This window comes from Coenobita brevimanus, chromosome 21 (assembly GCF_032717465.1).
Source record: "Coenobita brevimanus isolate Jiangsu-jjx chromosome 21, ASM3271746v2, whole genome shotgun sequence".
NCBI lineage: Eukaryota > Metazoa > Arthropoda > Malacostraca > Decapoda > Coenobitidae > Coenobita > Coenobita brevimanus.
This window is the reverse complement of record NC_136974.1, coordinates 5,709,942-5,726,948: the sequence shown is the minus strand read 5'-3', so window position 1 is coordinate 5,726,948 and position 17,007 is coordinate 5,709,942. Positions and strand designations below refer to the sequence as shown.

General features: G+C 46.3%; 1 protein-coding gene across 1 annotated transcript in view; it reads left to right on the top strand.

The window, feature by feature from the left end:
- The window catches only part of LOC145392091 (uncharacterized), a 29,187-nt gene extending 26,539 nt beyond the window's left edge, over positions 1–2,648 (top strand). Inside the window, exon 5 of the mRNA XM_080266546.1 lies at positions 2,619–2,648. Within this exon, the coding sequence (XP_080122672.1) occupies positions 2,619–2,648 (30 nt within the window). The remainder of the gene's footprint in view (positions 1–2,618) is intronic.
- Positions 2,649–17,007: the final 14,359 nt, after the last annotated feature.

Genomic DNA, 17,007 nt, shown 5'->3' with positions numbered 1-17,007 from the left:
CTGTGCATTGCTATCTCTTGAAGGGCTGAAATCTTTGTTGATGGTAAAATGCGTTTTCATTGCCCTTATACATCCAAATGTATTTTTCTGTAGGCCTACGTAAAATGAGATAAATCACGGGTAGGCAAATTTAAACTCCAGTGTTAGTTTGCATGTCAGCCCTTAACGAGATGGCAATCCGCAGGTGCCACATCTAAAAAAAAAAAAAAAATCACTGAACCGAGGGTCAGATGAAATTACCCCGACTATAGTTATTTTTCTCACTCCTTATTTTGGATTTTTGCAGTCTTCATCTGAACATTTACAACAGTGTGTACACTGAACAAATGCTTTTCGACACCGACATCTGTTTGTTGAACAAACTTTACAAATGCAAAGTGTTAAAAGCTCTGATGGCAGATCATTCAAGTATTTTCTTGGTCTCACTACATCGTCCATAATTTCCTAGCCAAAACTGCATGGATCATTTTGAGGTGGAATCCTATCTAGTAAACAAACTAAAATGCAGCATAGTATCACCGATGTAATGGGGTGTATAAAAGCCCGCGTTGCCTGGAAACAAAGCGGGGATCCTCTCTTTGGCTCAATGGTAACGTGCGCACGTTTTAACGTGCGCGCGGATTAAGCGCGGGGGCCCCGAGATCGAATCTCTACCAGGACTGTGATTAATTTGTTGAGTTTCATTTCAGCTGTTACATTGGTTGGCAGTGGTATGGGATGTGAAGCGGGGCTTGGTTGGCAATTTCATGTGGGTCCTTGGTTAGCTGACAGTGTCCCTGCCCTCATCCCGAGAAAGGGCATTTCGGTGTGGTCCGCAGCCTCCCCATAGTGGCCTCCGATGCTTACGCTGCCTTGTATGTTCAAAACTCTCCAAATTAATCACCAAGGGGAGAAAAAGAGGGGTGTAATGGTGTGTAGAAAAGCCTGCGTTGCCCAGGGGCAAAATGGGGGGATCCTCTCTTTGGCTCGCGTAACAAGCGCGAGGGCCCGGGATCGAATCTCGGCCAGGACTGTGATTAATTTGTTAGGTTTCATTTCAGTTGTTACACCGAGGGCAACCCAACAGCCCCAGAAGGAGCCCACAGAGGAGCATATACAGCGCGACTGGACGCCGGGCGACAGGGACATAAGTACGCCCGGGCTGCGCGCCCCTATGACCCGGAGCTCACCTGCTGCCACCATAGCAGGAAAGCGAGACTACCTTCCAGGCGAGCCAACCATCGACAACCACGGGGTGGAACTGTTACTCCAGGTCCAGTCAGCACCCCTGAGACGGCCGGTAGCTACTCAACCTTCCTACAGGAGACAGCCTGCAGCTGCTCTGAAGGTAACCAGGAGACTGCCGGTAGCCGCTCCCGCCTTTGTCAGGAGACAGCCAGAAGCCGCTCTGAAGGTGCCCCTAACAATATTACATACAGAGTTGTTTATTCATAATTAACAATGTGTAATATAGTGTGAATGATAGGCAACCAACCACCATTTCACTGTAAAGTGTGGTTTGGGATAGAATGCGCAATCAGACAGCCTTTTTCAATCAAAACAACCTAGGGTAATGGGAGGGCAATAGAGAAATATATTGTATATATGTTTAAAGTCTTGGGGAAATATTTACATTGCTGGTATACTCTCATGTAATCAGTACTATTTTATGGAGGTGTATAATATGCATGGTAACGTTGTGATGCTTCTATTCATGAATAAATCCCAGTTGTCTTTGGGGTTTGGCATCTCTGAATATGCTGATTCTAATGCCACTCCCCAGTGGGGGAAGGCGGCTAACAGCAGAACGCACTTATCATGCAAATGAGAGGGACATATATACTCTGAGCTCCCTCTGTGTCGCAGTGGTATCTTTCTATGGCCAATAAAGAAAGATAAATCTGCTCAGTTTTCAGTTCACCTGCACACGCTACCTACCAATTCCTTCAACAGGATCTACACTAATTCCCACCATCTCCAGTGAGTGAGAAAGACATTTGGTGGAGAGTGTCAGCCGGAAGTGACTTCTACCAGGTGCAACGTTATTAACCTTGCTTGGAACTGTGAGGTCACGTCTAAGCTGATATACAATTGGTGATCAGCTGTGGGGTTCCAATAAGCTGATATATTAGTGACCAGTTGAGGGATCCACACAAACCCACACATTATATTGGTCACAGTGGCGGGATTCCTGCCAGCTGATACACTACAACCGCTCCAGAGGTAACCAGGAGACGACCAGTAGCCTCTCCCGCTTTTGTCAGGAGACGGCCGGAAGCCGCTCAACCCTCCTACAGGAGACAGCCTGCAGCCACTCCAAAGGTAACTGGGAGACAGCCGGTAGCCGCTCCCGCCTTCATCAGGAGACTGCTGGTAGCTGCTCCGAAGGTGCCCCTGAGTCGGCCTGTAACTGCTCCCTCCCCCATGCCATGGCCAGTAGCCGGGCCTTAGTGACGGCCGGTAGCCGTGCCCCTAGAAGGCCACGGCCAGTAGCCGGGCCCTACGGTAGGAGATGGCTGGTAGCCATTCCTCCGTCAGGTGCTGACTCCTGCCCACCAAGCTACGACCCAGAGGGAGTCCCCTGCTTGGAGGAGTACTGGAGAGGCCCTGTGATTACCATCAGGCTCTTCTCCCTGCAGCTGGTTCCTGAGAGGACTCACCTGATGTAGGCCAACGCCGTAGCCCCCTCCTGACGGCGTCCCCGACCGCCGGGGACCGCAGCCCTTGGGACCTCCAGACAGCCCCCAGGACCCCCAGGTGGGACCTCCCTACACCCCAACACCGGAGATCTTCGTCCTCCATCAGGCGCCTGATCGAGACGTATAGGCAGCGATTCAGCCCCAGCCCTGAGAGCCAGACTCCTGCCCCAAGCCCCGAAAGCAAGGGACCCTTTGCCACCAGCAGCCCCTGACGAGAGACAATGCCCCTACGCATAATCCCATGGCCCCTGAACACAGAGGCCCCTGGCGGAACTCAGCTCTGTCAATAGTGAGGCTGATTCACCTCCATCGCCCTTGTACCTGACCGCCACGATGCCCAGACCCGAAAGTGAGTGACAGCGAAAGCACAGTGTCCGTGACATAGTGAAGGCAGAACAGTGAGTTAACAGAATAAAGGAAGTCAGTGGGAAAAGCATCAGTAACAGGCTAAAAGAGTGGTAGCATGAGCAAGGTAACAGTGAAACAGTGAACACGGCAATGCAGTGAAATACAGGTCTATCACAGTGAACACGCTACCAAATAGTGACACCGCACCACACTAAGATCGTACATAGGCCCCAGTGTTAAAGAAATAATTATCCTTGGGCAACGGGAGGAGGGCGACTACAGGCTGTCCCTTTCCCGTCGGTACAGCAACCGGCTGTTACGGGGCCCGACTCCCTGACAGGACCGCAGACGAAGGGTGACTGCGAGTGTGGCTACAGGCCGTCGCCGATGTCCTGTATGAGGAGCAACATGTAGGCGAGAGGTGGCTACGGGCTGTTGTGCCCCTCGAGGCAACTGCAGAAGGAGAGAGGGCGTGCCTTTCCCCATGTGCGGCAATCGGCTGTCACGGGTTCTGCAGGGGGGAAGAACAGCACTGCGAGTGGCTATAGGCCAACTCTTAGATGCGCGGCTACCTACCTTCGCAATTGCACAGCTGCAGGCCACTGCTGGCGCACAGCTACAGGCCATTGCTTGTGAACGGCTATGGGCTGCTGCTTGTACATGGCTACAGGCCATTGCTTGTGCACGGCTATGGGCTGCTGCTTGTGCACGGCTGTAGGCCATTGCTTGTGCACAGCTACAGGTTGCTGTTTGTGCACGGCTACAGGCTGTTGCTGGGGTGCTGTCTGGAGTTGGTTTTATTAGCTCCATCCCAATCCTGGTGAGGGTTAGATTGGTTGGAGGGTAATGCACCCCGACTGAGGTGTTTGTGCTGGATGCACTCCGTGGAATAGGGGCACGCGACCGTATGGGACATATGCCCATATTGCACGGACGTCGCACGTGCCGTACCTAACCCTCCATTGTCGCCTTCTGGGGGTGTCGTGATGCCCTCTGTTGTCACGGCTGCTATTTCAGAAACAATAGCTTCACCATATTGACGCAACAAACTCTTAAGTTCATGCATTTTGTGGCTATGAAGCACTAACAATTAATTTCAAAACTAAAGTTAATTGGATGAAAGAATAATGTATTACTAAAAAGAAACCTGAAATACCCACGCGGCAGGGTGAGCCCGACACAACCACCCCAGGAGGAGTGTACAGGGGGATGACACCCACCCCACAAGGAGATGATGGGGAGGCTGTTTTCTCCAACGAGCCATGCAGGCAGGAACGGCGTATCTCTCCAATGACCCGACGTCCCTCTTCCCCGCAACCAGAGCACCAGGCACTGTACAGTGAAAGAACACTACACTTCAGCAGAGGAAACACTCACCAGAATTGGGGTGGGACTTGCAGAAGGAAGGTCCCAAGCAAGCCCTTGGATGCCGTATCCACCAGATCAGCCTCCACAAAAGAAGAGGACTCAGGAGGAGTCTCGAGACTTGCTACACCCCATGGGAGCAGCGGCACAATAGCGCCCACCAGGTCTACCGTGGGTGGAGTGACCACCGGTTCTCCATTCTCCGCCACCCACTTTCGGGAGCCGGCACTTTGGCACGTCCTATGGACGACCTTCGCCTGTGCTCCCCAGGAGGGAGGCAGGCCCAGGGGTAGACTCCACCAGAGATACCACTCAGGACAGGCCACCGGCCATCCCCCAAGGTTGCCCCAACCCCGACGGACAGAGGACGAACTCCACCAGAGCTGCAGCTTTGTCCAGGAATGCCCATCGGGCCTCCTCTTCCCAACGTCCCCAGGACAGGAGCCCCAGTCCTGACGGCAGAAGAGCAGAATCCACCGGAGCTGCGGCTGTTGCAAGGGTGCCCACCAGGCCTCTTCTTCCTGCCGTCGCCAGGTTCTGCGGCACCTGAAGGAGTCCCCTCAGACCCCTCCTCCACCCCTGTCCCGCGAAGGAGCTCAGGCAGTGCCCAACAGGGTTGCCTGGCCAAACGAGTGTCTCTTGGGCCTCCTGCTCACGCCCCGGACTGGAGTCTCGGCAGGGTTTGTCAGGCCCGCCAAGCCAGGGAGCAGGTCTCTGGCCACTCCAGCTCCGTGAGTCCCGGAGCTCCTACCGAGGGTAGAGCCTTTTGCTCAGCCCGCCTCTCCTGTGGCATAGCAAGGCACCCCTCTCCCTGCCTCTCTCCCTGAGAGGGTGGGATCCGCTCCCCCACAGGTACACCGCCATAGACCAGACCAGGCAAGACGTCCCAGAGGCCAGGTGTCCTGTCACTGCAGCCCCTTCTTCCCCGCCCCCAGGAGCTGTCGGACTCCACCAGAGTGGGAGGCTGCAGTCCACCCTTGACAGCCTCCTCCCGCAGGCGAGGCCGCAGCCCCCAGAGTCAGCGGGCCACCCACAATGACTGCTCCAGCCGCCAGACCTCCCCCGGCACAGATGGCTGCAGTCCTCTCCTGACAACCGCCCCTGCCGGACAAGACCATGGCCCAGCCAGGGTGCCACCCTCTCCACAGCCGAACCTCAGCCTGGGCCTCCCCAGGTCCGTCCCCAGGACTCTGACCACAACAAAGTGCCAGCGCCATGTGGCGTGCCTCCTGGCCCTATTCAGCCCTAGTCCAGAGAGCCCCTCATCGACCAGGGCCTCCATAGAAAGACAGCCACCCACCACACCACCCACCAACTCCTACGGGACTCGTGGCGAACCCACAGGTGACCTACCCCTGGATTATACTCCGGACAGCCCGCCCCCGATGCCCGGACGGCACCTGCAGTTCCAATGCATAAGGGCCTCCTGCCTCCCGTGACCCAAGCTCCCCTCTCCGCCTGCCCCGTGAGTAAAAGACCCTGAGGTTGTTTGTCCCCCGGTGCCTGTAAGCCCCTGCCCCAGTGCACCAGCCCCCCCCCTTCCCCAGTGCTCCCAGTGTTCCCCCCTAGTGTTACCTTCCCCGTGTGGAACAGTGAACTCCAGCGTCAGGCCACTGGTTGCCACTGAGTGTGACTATCCTGCCCCCCCACCCCAGTGTTATATCCAACAGACAGCACCAGTGTCTCATTCCCCCTCCCTCCTCCCCCCAAGACCTGTCCATGTCAAGGCAAATCGAAGGTGGCATATAAAGTATACTCCCTGTAATCAGCCCCATTAGGAAGTCTGTGTTACCATAGCATTCCCTCTTCCCCCCCAGCCCCTGTCACACTATATTTTCCCGTCCTATGTCATGCACTTAGCATAAGGATAGCTAGGGTATCGTCTGTGTCACACAGATGCATATAACTAGCATAGGAGGCCATTCATGTTACGCGAGTATATATATATAAGGACCTGAGTATATACTGCTGTCTATGTCACACGTTTGGGTATACTGAGATACACGTGACTGTATTTGCCACATACCTGAGACAGAGCACATCTGGTGTATTGTGTGGACCATAGGTATATCACTGAGTGGGAATTGCCCTATGTAAGAAAAGGTAGATTACTGTGTTTTGGTCAAACTCGCTGAACTAAGTGGAAATATTTATTGTAAGAGCTAGCCGTCTGAAATTGTCTTGTTATTTTGTTACATAGTTTTGATCACGGATTGTGTGTGTAATTGTCTATTGTTAATATATAAGTGTGCCTCTGACCAGTCGTGTTTGGACATGTCTTCCTTGCCTGTGACTGACCCGCTCGAGAACAAAGAACCCAAGTTGCACTGTACCTGAGCTCGAGAAGTTGGGACTCAGAATACACTGCATAACAAAACTAAAATTTTGCGACGGGTATCACCCAGTGTTATGCTAGGTGTTTAAGGGGCGGCTTCCCGTCCCTAGAACGCCTAGAGTGCAGCTAGGTTCTCTTTCTAGACCGGAGCTTAGACAAATATGAGAGGCCCAGGGCATAAAAACACAGGGCAACAACCTTACATGTATATTGACAAATTCAACTGATGTGGAACACGTAGACAATCTCACACAATTTCATAGACTAGAATCAATACATAGGCTAGCATTAATGGGTCCAGTATCGCACAGGATACTGTATGCACAGGAGTCTAAGTCTGGTTCAGGAGGGTAAAGGCACTATTACACTGTTCGTGGTGGTGAGCCACTGTCGTGAGGCATTCTCTGTTCTGATACTGAGTTCATGGGCTGAATACTGGGGAGGGAGTTACTGACTTGCACAAGGGAGGGGAATAGTTACAGGTGTCATTACAAGGGGGCAAGGGTAATATCACTGATCGTAATATTCACTGTCTATGCCTCCGTATTCTAGAATCTTACTTGGCCCCACTGTACACTGGAATTCAATGTGGTGCCTTGTCTTCTTTATTCACTTGTTTCAGTCCTTTCTGGCCTCACTGTATTCACTGTAAACTCATGTCTATACTCTTAGTGCTGATCTCACTGTTTACTGTAAATTCACTGTCTTTTCATGCACACTTGGTTTCACTGGGGGAAGGGAAGGTCCAGGGCTCACAACTCTCAGCCCGTGGTGGGCGGAGGCCCTGTTGTAGTCCCTTTGTCCCGCTGCCACGGGACCACTGTCAGGGGCGTTGTCTCTCTGCTGGGGCTCGGGTTGTGCATGGCGAAAGGCCCCTCACCGTTGGGGCTGGGGTCTGGGGTCTGGGATCTGGCCCTCGGGACTGGGGCCAAACAGGCGTTGGAGGTGCTTGCTCAAGCGCCCGGTGGAGGACGGGTGTCGCCTTCATCAGGGTGGGGCATGGGCCCGCCCAGGGGTCCGGGGGATGTCCTCAGAGGGGCACTGGCTGCAGTTTTCTGCTGGGGGCACTGCTGTCAAGGCTGGGCTGTGGCATCACTCTCAGCCGGAGTCCATCGGGTAGGCGTCCTCTTCCTCCTGACAGAGGGAGAACAATCCCAGGGACAGTACAGGGCCACTCCACCAATCCTCCGAGCAGTGGTCTTCCTCCTGGAGGTTGCCTCGGTCAGGGTGAACAGGTGGGTAACCGGTGCTCCTGCTGGAGGGCAGGACTGAGCACAGCTCACCGTTTCATTGCGGAGTCACAGGGGACGAGAGACTTTGGTGATTCTCCCCAGCGCAGCTACAGGCCGTCGCTAGGTTCCCTTGGGCAACAGATGGAGGGTGGCTACAGGCCGTCCCTTCGCTGTCAGTGCAGCTATAGGCCATCGCCAGGGCCCGACTCCCTAATGGGCACTCAGGCGAGGTGTGGCTATAGGCCTTCGCCTGCCTGCTGGTGTGGCTATCGGCCGTCATTGAGGTCCTGCAAGGAGGGCACTGTGCAGGAGAGGATTGGCCACAGGCCGTCTCCTCCCTACGGGTGCGGCTATAGGCCGTCACTGGTGGCATGCCCTCCAAGGCAACTGCAGAAGCAGAGGGGATGTACAGTTACCTCCACTTCTAACGAGTACAGCAGGTGGTGTGTTTGGTGAAATGTGGCACCACTGTGTTTGTTTACATCGTAGTAATAGTAGGTGAATGGGCAGACCCGGCAGAGCTTCCCCTCTGCTACAGTATCTAGTACCCATAGAAACTATGTTTTATCAAGTCATTCTCTGTCTGCAAATACAAGTGTTTGCCACGTATGTATAGTGGAAGGTCTATCTATCTATATACCTAGGCTGCTTCCCCCAAGGAAAGGGAGGTAGCCGAGACAGGACGACACACTCCCCGTTTACTCATCCATTCAAACACATTCATTCGCATCTTAGCCCCAAAGGGGAGAACGGACAGATCCTCACCGCACCACACCGCACAAGGGTCAACTGCGCAATGCAATCAGTGGCATCCGAAGCAGGGCCCGACAGCAGAGCTGGTTTACCCCTGCCACATCATAACAGACTCATCCCCTTACCCGCACCTGACCTGAAATAGCTGATCAGTGGAAGGTAGAAAGAAGGTAGAAAGAAAAATAGTGATGCCATTGGTTCCCATTGTTTCTCTGACAGGAGATTACTGTGAGGCGAGGTGGAAAGGAGGGGAGGGGGGAAGGGTGGTGGGAGCGCATGTATCGAAACTTTGTCGTGTTTCGTTTAGAAAGATGAAGGGTGTGATTATACAGATGTTCTGAGGTTATTGCTTACTCCGTATGCAATAACTTGTATTAGATGACGATGAATGCTGGAGACGTAATGTACATCATACGATGTGGTGAACAAATGTAGTTAAGCATAAATGTTAGAAGGTGTGATGTTCGGTGTCTCGAAACGTGGTTCACCTGACTCTAGTCAGTGTGCGACTCAAATGCTGTAACGTTTTTGTGGCTGAACCAGGGTTGCCATAAAAATTATTCGTGATTATCCATGTGACACAACGGTCGTGCCATGTTGTGCATCATCAAGACTGCTTTATTGTGAGGAATAACAACCATTATATTCGCAAACCATGGTATAAGTACTGTAGATATCCTGTTGCATAGAATTATAGCTACTTTGAGCGTTGAGCAGCTATTGGCTTGTTGTGCAAAAATGTTGTGCAGTCATCATATTGATGGATCACATGGAGGTAATGAGACACTTTATTTGCATAATGAATGCATATCTTGTATTACCATAAATGAAATAACGGTGTTACGGATGTCCAGACCATAAAATTATAATGTCGCTTTCTTCGAGGCGCTACTTCGTTAGTCTGGATAGTTGTGACAACATCCACAAACAATGATCATCGTATATTATATTCTCTTGTAAACATTCATATATTAGTTTTCATACAAGATCTGACACATTCGGGCCCTTCCTAACTCCAGACGCATTATACTATTTAATCGTATGTCTACACTCACACACTGTTCATCCTGCGGGACCAACATTCCCTTACCATTAATGTTTGTCGGCTGTCTGCCATTATAAACCAAGGTTTTAGTATGTAGCCACGGCTACACAAAATATATCGGTGGCGTGGTGCTGCTGGGAGAGTGTAAAATAGCTTATAGTCTACTGTACGTGTGTTTGTGCAGGGAGATCTGGAAATAAACTTCACCGACTAATTCACACTCATGCCAAGATAGCAAAGTCGCAGTCTTCGTGACTATACTGACTGACCATTGAAAGCACTTTCACATCCCAGCAGTCTGAATGAGATCCTGTTTTCAGCCAATAGAAACATTAAGTAATACAATGAACAATGCAATTAAATATGTAAAGTAAGGAGTGTTTTATGCACCGTGTCATCATACAGGCTTATACAGTATAATACAACCAAGAATAAGATGGACCTACAGTAGGATAAAAGTTGAGTGTTGGTGGAGCGTCCAAGTAAAAGTAAGCAACATTGGTGCACCAGCACCTGGATGGTAAAACTCAACCACTGCGCTGTAGGCAAATACTCCTGGGTTCTGAAGCTGCCCCACGTCAAACTGTAGATTTACACAAGGTCATTGATAAGACTGCAGTCTCGTCGTAATGATGCCACATGATAAGGGAATCAATATCAGGTTTCGTTACTCATTATACAAGGAAGGTCCGGAATTTTGTGTGTGTGTGTGTGTGTGTGTGTGTGTGTTCTTACCTAATTGTTGTATCTTTACAGGAATGAGTCAAGCTCGTACTGTCCCGTGTCTTAAACCATATTTATCGTACATATCCTTAAATTTGTGAATTGTTTTGGCACACACTATTTCATTCGGTAGTGCATTCCATTGATCAATTGCTCTGTTTGGGAAACTGAATTTCCTTACGTCTTTATCACCTCTCTTCTTATGCAGTTTTTTGCAGTGTCCTCTTGCTGATGCTTCTCCATATGTTAAGTAATCATTTATGTATATTTTCTCCTTCCCTGATATGCACTTATATAGCATTATCATGTCACCTCTTTTCCTTCTCTCCTGTAGTGTTGGTAAATTCAGTTTATTTAGTCTTTCTTCGTAGCTTAGGTCCCTTAACCCTTTAACCGCGGGTATTGTTTTGGTCTGACTGTCCTCTCCCGCGGGGGTTTCAGCCAAATGTAAACAAACCTTTTAACCTTAATAACTCTGCACAGAATAAAGCTAGAGAAAAAAATAAGGTACCATTAGAAAGTACTAACCTTCAGCTTTCCATTGATGTAGGTTTCATGACTTCGTTGACTTTCACAGGACGGGCAGTGCCGTTAGAAGTGAGGGGTGTAAAATCACTATTTTTCGCTCACACATCATTACCTTCGCTCATACACCATTACCAAATGCCAACCTCATTCTGATAATAATACTATAAACATATATGAACACTGCACATACGATAAACACCCACTCTGTGTTCACTGAGGCAGGTAAAAGGCACTGTAATTGCCTGCACTTCACTGCCACATCAGCGGTGTTGTAATCACTATTTTTCGCTCACACACCATTACCAAATGCCAATCACATTCTGATAATAATACTATAAACATATATGAACACTGCACATACGATAAACACCCACTCTGTGTTCACTGAGACAGGTAAAAGGCACTGTAATTGCCTGCACTTCACTGCCACATCAACATGTGTTGTCACTCACACAGCTGGACAGATACTGATGCGCGCTTGGTCAGGGGTGGGGTGGGGGGCCCAGGGGGTGGGAGGTGGGGCCCCAGGGGGGGGAAGAGGGAGGTGGGGGTCGGCTGGAGTGAAAGAACTTAATAGCTACTCTCCCTTGAAACAATTGGCGCACGGAAAAAACGCGGGGTATTCAAAATATTCACAAACATTCGAGAATGACACCCGCGGTTTGGTCCAGTTTTTGCAACGTCATTCTGGAATGACACCCGCGGTTAAAGGGTTAAGCTTGGTATCCATCTTGTAGCGGCCCTTTGAACTTTTTCAATCTTGTCTATGTGTTTTTTGAGATGAGGACTCCAGACTACTGATGCATATTCCAGGGTTGGTCTAATGAATGATGTTATTATCCTTCTTAGCATATCTTCATTTATTTATGTGAATGCTATTCTCATATTTGCAAGCAGTGTATACATGTTCCGTACCTTCTCGCAGATGTGGTCAGCCGGAGATATCTGTTATTGATAATCACACCTAGGTCCTTCTCTCTTTCTGATATGTATAGGGTTTTATTTCCTAACGTATAATCCCAATCAAGTCTTTTTCCACTTTTACCAAACTTGATTACATGACACTTGTCCACATTGAATTCCATTTGCCATGTATTACTCCATTCATGAAGTTTATTTAATTCTTCTTGTAGCTCTTTACAAGAGTCTGTGTTAGTAATTCTCCTTTGTATTTTTCCATCATCTGCAAACATATTCATATAGCTTTCATTTCCAGTGTTACTGTTTATATCATTTATATACACTAAAAACATGATTGGTGCCAGCACTGAACCCTGTGGTACTCCACTAGTCACTTCTTTCCATGATGAGTAGTTTCCTCTTAGTACTGTTCTCATTTCTCTTTTTATGAGAAAATCTTGCATCCAACAAAACAGTTTGCCACGAATTCCTCCTTGATGGTACAGTTTCCATAAAAGTCTTTGGTGTGGTACTGTGTCAAATGCTTTCTTGAAATCTAAATAGATACTGTCCACCCATCCTTCTCTTTCCAGTATTGTGTTTGTTACTCTGTCATAGTAGCTCAACAGATTAGTAACACATGATTTTCCTTTTCTGAAACCAAACTGTCTTTCTGTTATCATACTGTGTTCTTCTAAATGATTTACCCAAGCTTTTCTTATAAGCTTTTCTAATACCTTGCTTATAACACTGGTCAGTGATACTGGTCGGTAGTTGAGTGGATTTTGTCTATTTCCTTTCTTGAATAAGGGGACAATATTTGCTTTCTTCCAAATATCAGGTAGTTTACCTTGACTCAAGGATTTCTTGAAAATTAAAAATAATGGTACGGTACTTAACTCCTTTGCACATTCTCGTAGTACCCAACATGAAATTTCATCAGGACCACTTGCTTTTCCTCTGTCTAATTTACTTAACTCCTCCTGTATTACTTTTTCTGCTATTTGTATATCTGGTAGTATGTGTGGACATGCATGTTCCACATAGTCCCTCTCAAAATTTTTTCTTCTGTAAAAACTAATTGGAAATTCTTATTTACCACTTCACAAATATCTTTCTCTTGTGTATAAGTGATTCCTTCGTCCGTAATGGATTGTATTATATCTTTTACTTTGGTTTTGCTTCTGATGTAGCTGTAAAACAGCTTTGGTTGATAACTACTTTTATTTATTACATCCTCCTCAAACTGTTTTTGGGCTTCCCTCCTTATTCTTGTATAATCGTTTCTTGCCTGTTTGTAATTATTATACGCCCTTTCACTATTGTGTCTCCTGTATCTATTCCACAACAAATCTCTTCTTTTGATTTTTTACATTCTGTATTGAACCATTTCTGTATTTTCTTATCTGCTTCTTTGTGCTGTGGGATGTACTTCTGGACTCCTATTTCATAAAATTCACAAAGATTTTTATATACAGCATTTAAATCTTGTCCTCTAAGCTCATTTTCCCAATCATCTTCTAAGAAATACTTCTTTAGGTCTTGATAACTTCCCTTTTTATAGTTTAGGTTCTTTTTGTAACTTTCATTGCTGTTAACTATGTCATATGCTATCCTGAAGTTGTAATTTAGTACTGCATGATCGCTTTTGCCGAGTGGAGGGTGATATATTAAACTGCCAATATCATTTTCTTGCCTAGTAAATATTAGATCTAGCATTGAAGGTACATCGAGTCCTCTTTTTCTGGTGGTTTCCCTCACATGTTGCGTTAGGAAAAACTCTTGCACGAGATCCAGGAGTTTTTGGTCCCAACAGCTTTCTTGGCTAATTATGTCTGGAGTATTCCAATTTATATTTGTATTAAAATCTCCAGTTAATATAATTCTTTCCGATTTCTCGTCCATTTTATGTAGTAATGATCTTAAACTCTGAATTGTACTCTCTGCCAGGCCCTCATATTCGTCTCTTTCCCATGTGTTTGATCCGGGTGGCATGTACAAACTGGCTACAATTACTTTCCCTTCAGATGTGTTGATCTCTACTGCAATCAGTTCTACTTGTGATGGTATATTTAGTTTTATTTCATTGACTTTTAGATTTTTCTTAGTTAATATTATAATTCCTCCTCCTTTTTTTAAATTTCTGTCTCCTCTCCATATATTGTATTCCTCTAAGTTTAGTATGTCATTGGATATCCTTGGTGTTAATTTTGTTTCAGTTAGGCATATTATTTGTGGTTCATTTTCTCTGACATAATCATTCATATCTAGTAATTTAGATACCATTCAATCCACATTTGAGTACACCAACTTTATCATCTTGTTTATATACTTGTCATGACATGGTTCTACTACCTTCCTCCTTTTTATTCCCTCCTGTTTGTGTACCACTTTCGTACCTGCAATCCTATTACTTTGTAAAAAAAAAATGGGTTCTTCTCCTCTTCTGATCTTCCCTCATTTTTTGTTTTTGCTTCCTCTCTCTTCTCTTTCAGTAATTCCAGTTCCTCTTGTGTTAGGCATCTTTTTATCCATACATTTTTGAACTCCTCTTTTTCCATAAGATTCTTTGCATTTTTTAGTATCTCCTCCACAGTGTTTACATTCTGGAAAGTCACCTTTAGAGGTCTTGTCTTGCTTTTCTCGTATTTCCCTAACCTTTTGTGTTCCTCTGTGTCTTTACTACAGATCTTCTCTGATACTTCTTTCAGTAAGCTCATTACATTTGCCATCTCCTTTTTGTCTCTTGTGATCTTGTTTTTTACTTCTTCCTCTTCTATACCAGTGATTACTATAGATTTGGTTATATCTACTGAATCTCTGACTAACTTTGGGTTGTTTTGGATTATTCTTTTCACTTCCTTTTAAATGCTTTTTTTCCTCCACCCTTGTTTCTAAGTCTTTCTTTACTTTCACCATTTCAGCATACGTGGTTTCCACATCATTTTTGTAGCTTTGCACAGCTTCATTCACCTGTGTTATCTTCTCCTCAATATCACTGCTTACTTGCCTAATTGTCTCTGTATCATTTTTGAACTCTTCCATAATACTCTCGTGATTGACTACTGTACTTGCCATTTCACTCATTTTCTTCCTAAGTGTACTCAATTCCACTGTTAGTTCACTGATGATTGTGTCTTTCTTGTTGGCCTCCCTTCCTAGTTTTTCTATTTCTTTCTTTTGCAAGTGCATCTGCTTCTTTATTTCATCAATTTCATTTTTGAAAGCCATTTCCAGTTTGTGTACACGTTCAACCAGTCTATTGTGAGTTTCCACTTCAACCAGTTCTTGGTAGAAATCATCATCTTGCTTTCTGCCTTTATCCCTTTTCTTTTCCAAATTTGCATTACTAAAGTATGTGTCCATTTTGCAATACTAAAAGCACAGAGTACATGTACATTACCTACATTCCCCCGTGCATTTGTAGTCTAAACAAACCTCAGCTGACTGAGAGCATTGTTTCGCCTCTCGGTTCTCTTTTCTGTTTGAACAAGTTTTGTTTACACTTATTATTTTTTTTCTTTTAATAATGAAAAATCATTTAGTCTAACCTGGTACAGAGCTTGACTCATATAAAGATACTAATTTAGGTAATGCCACTGGCCGTGCTGGCTCGGTAAGGAGCGCCGACGACGCACGTCTGCTCTCCCTGACTCCCACGTCATTTAAATCCCACCGCCACCGTCAACGGACCGTGAGGCTGAGGTAAAGCGCTATTATTTTTGGAAATTAAAGATGGAAGGAGAAGAGATAAGAGGTAGAGGGGCAACGAAGAAGAACTGCAAGAAATGTGGATTTATTGGAAAAGTGAATTACAAGGAACTCTGCAGAAAGTGTGAAGAAGAGGAAGAAAAAAGGAGGGAAGTATGTCAGACATGCAAGAAGAGGGTAAACAAGAGGGACGAGGCGCTGCGATGTGATGTTTGTCATTACTGGTGCCATCGAGAATGTGAAGGTATAGGGAAGAGGCTGTATGAAGAACTGAAAGAAGAACATAAAGGTATGATGTTTATCTGTAATGCCTGCAAACCCAGGGTAAAAATTAACATAGAGCAATGTGAAGAAATGAGGGAAGAGAACCAAGCTATGAAGGAAGAGCTACAGAGAGGATCAGGAAGAGATGGGAAGGAGAATGATAGATATGAAGAAAGACTGGGATGAAAGAGAGGGAAAGGATGAAGGTACGGTGGGTATGAAAGAGAAGTTGGATGAGGTGTGGAAGAAGCACATAGAGCTGCAGGAAAAGATGAATGCCATGTATGAAAGATGGGAGGAAAAGGAGAAAAAAATGAAAGAATTGGTAACTAATATTACTGAGAAGGTGTTTAAGAGTGTATTGGAAAATTTAGAAGAGAGGGAGGATAAGGAAAAGAGAAGGAAGAATTTAGTTGTTTTCAATGTGCTAGAAAGTGATAATAGGGAGGCCAGAGAGAGAGAAAAAGAGAATACAGAGGCATGTGCTAAAATATTTAAAGAAGTACTAGAGAATGAGGCATTTGAAATAGAGAAAGTATTCAGGATTGGGAAAAGAGAAGAAGGGAAGGTAAGACCAGTAGTTGTAGGACTGAGAGAGGATTATGAAAAATGGAGGATCTTGAAAAATTGTGGGGTACATAGAAACTCAACAAATGATTTATATAAGAAGATAAGAATGAGTGTAGATATGACGAGAAAAGAAAGAGAAGCAAATGCAAAGCTAAAAGAAGAACTGAAAGAAAAAAGGAGGCTGGGAGGAAACTGGTTAATAAAGAAAGGTAAGATTGTAAGGTTGGACACAAATGATAATGAGAACTGACGGGACGGGAGAAATGAGAACATAAACAGTGAAGAGGGGGAATTTTTATTCAGGGTTATTAACATACAAGGGTTGTCTAATTGTAAAAGTAAGGAAGTAGAACAATTAGTAAATGATAATAGTATCGTGTGCCTAACAGAAACACAAAGGAAAATTAGCAATATAATATTTAGTCAAAATATATGTGTTGTAGAAAATATGAGAGATTTGGAAGAAAAGAAGGGAGGGGGGATAATGATTCTGTACAAAGGAAATCAAGGGATAGAAGTCAGTAGAGTAAACACTAAAAATAATGATATGATACA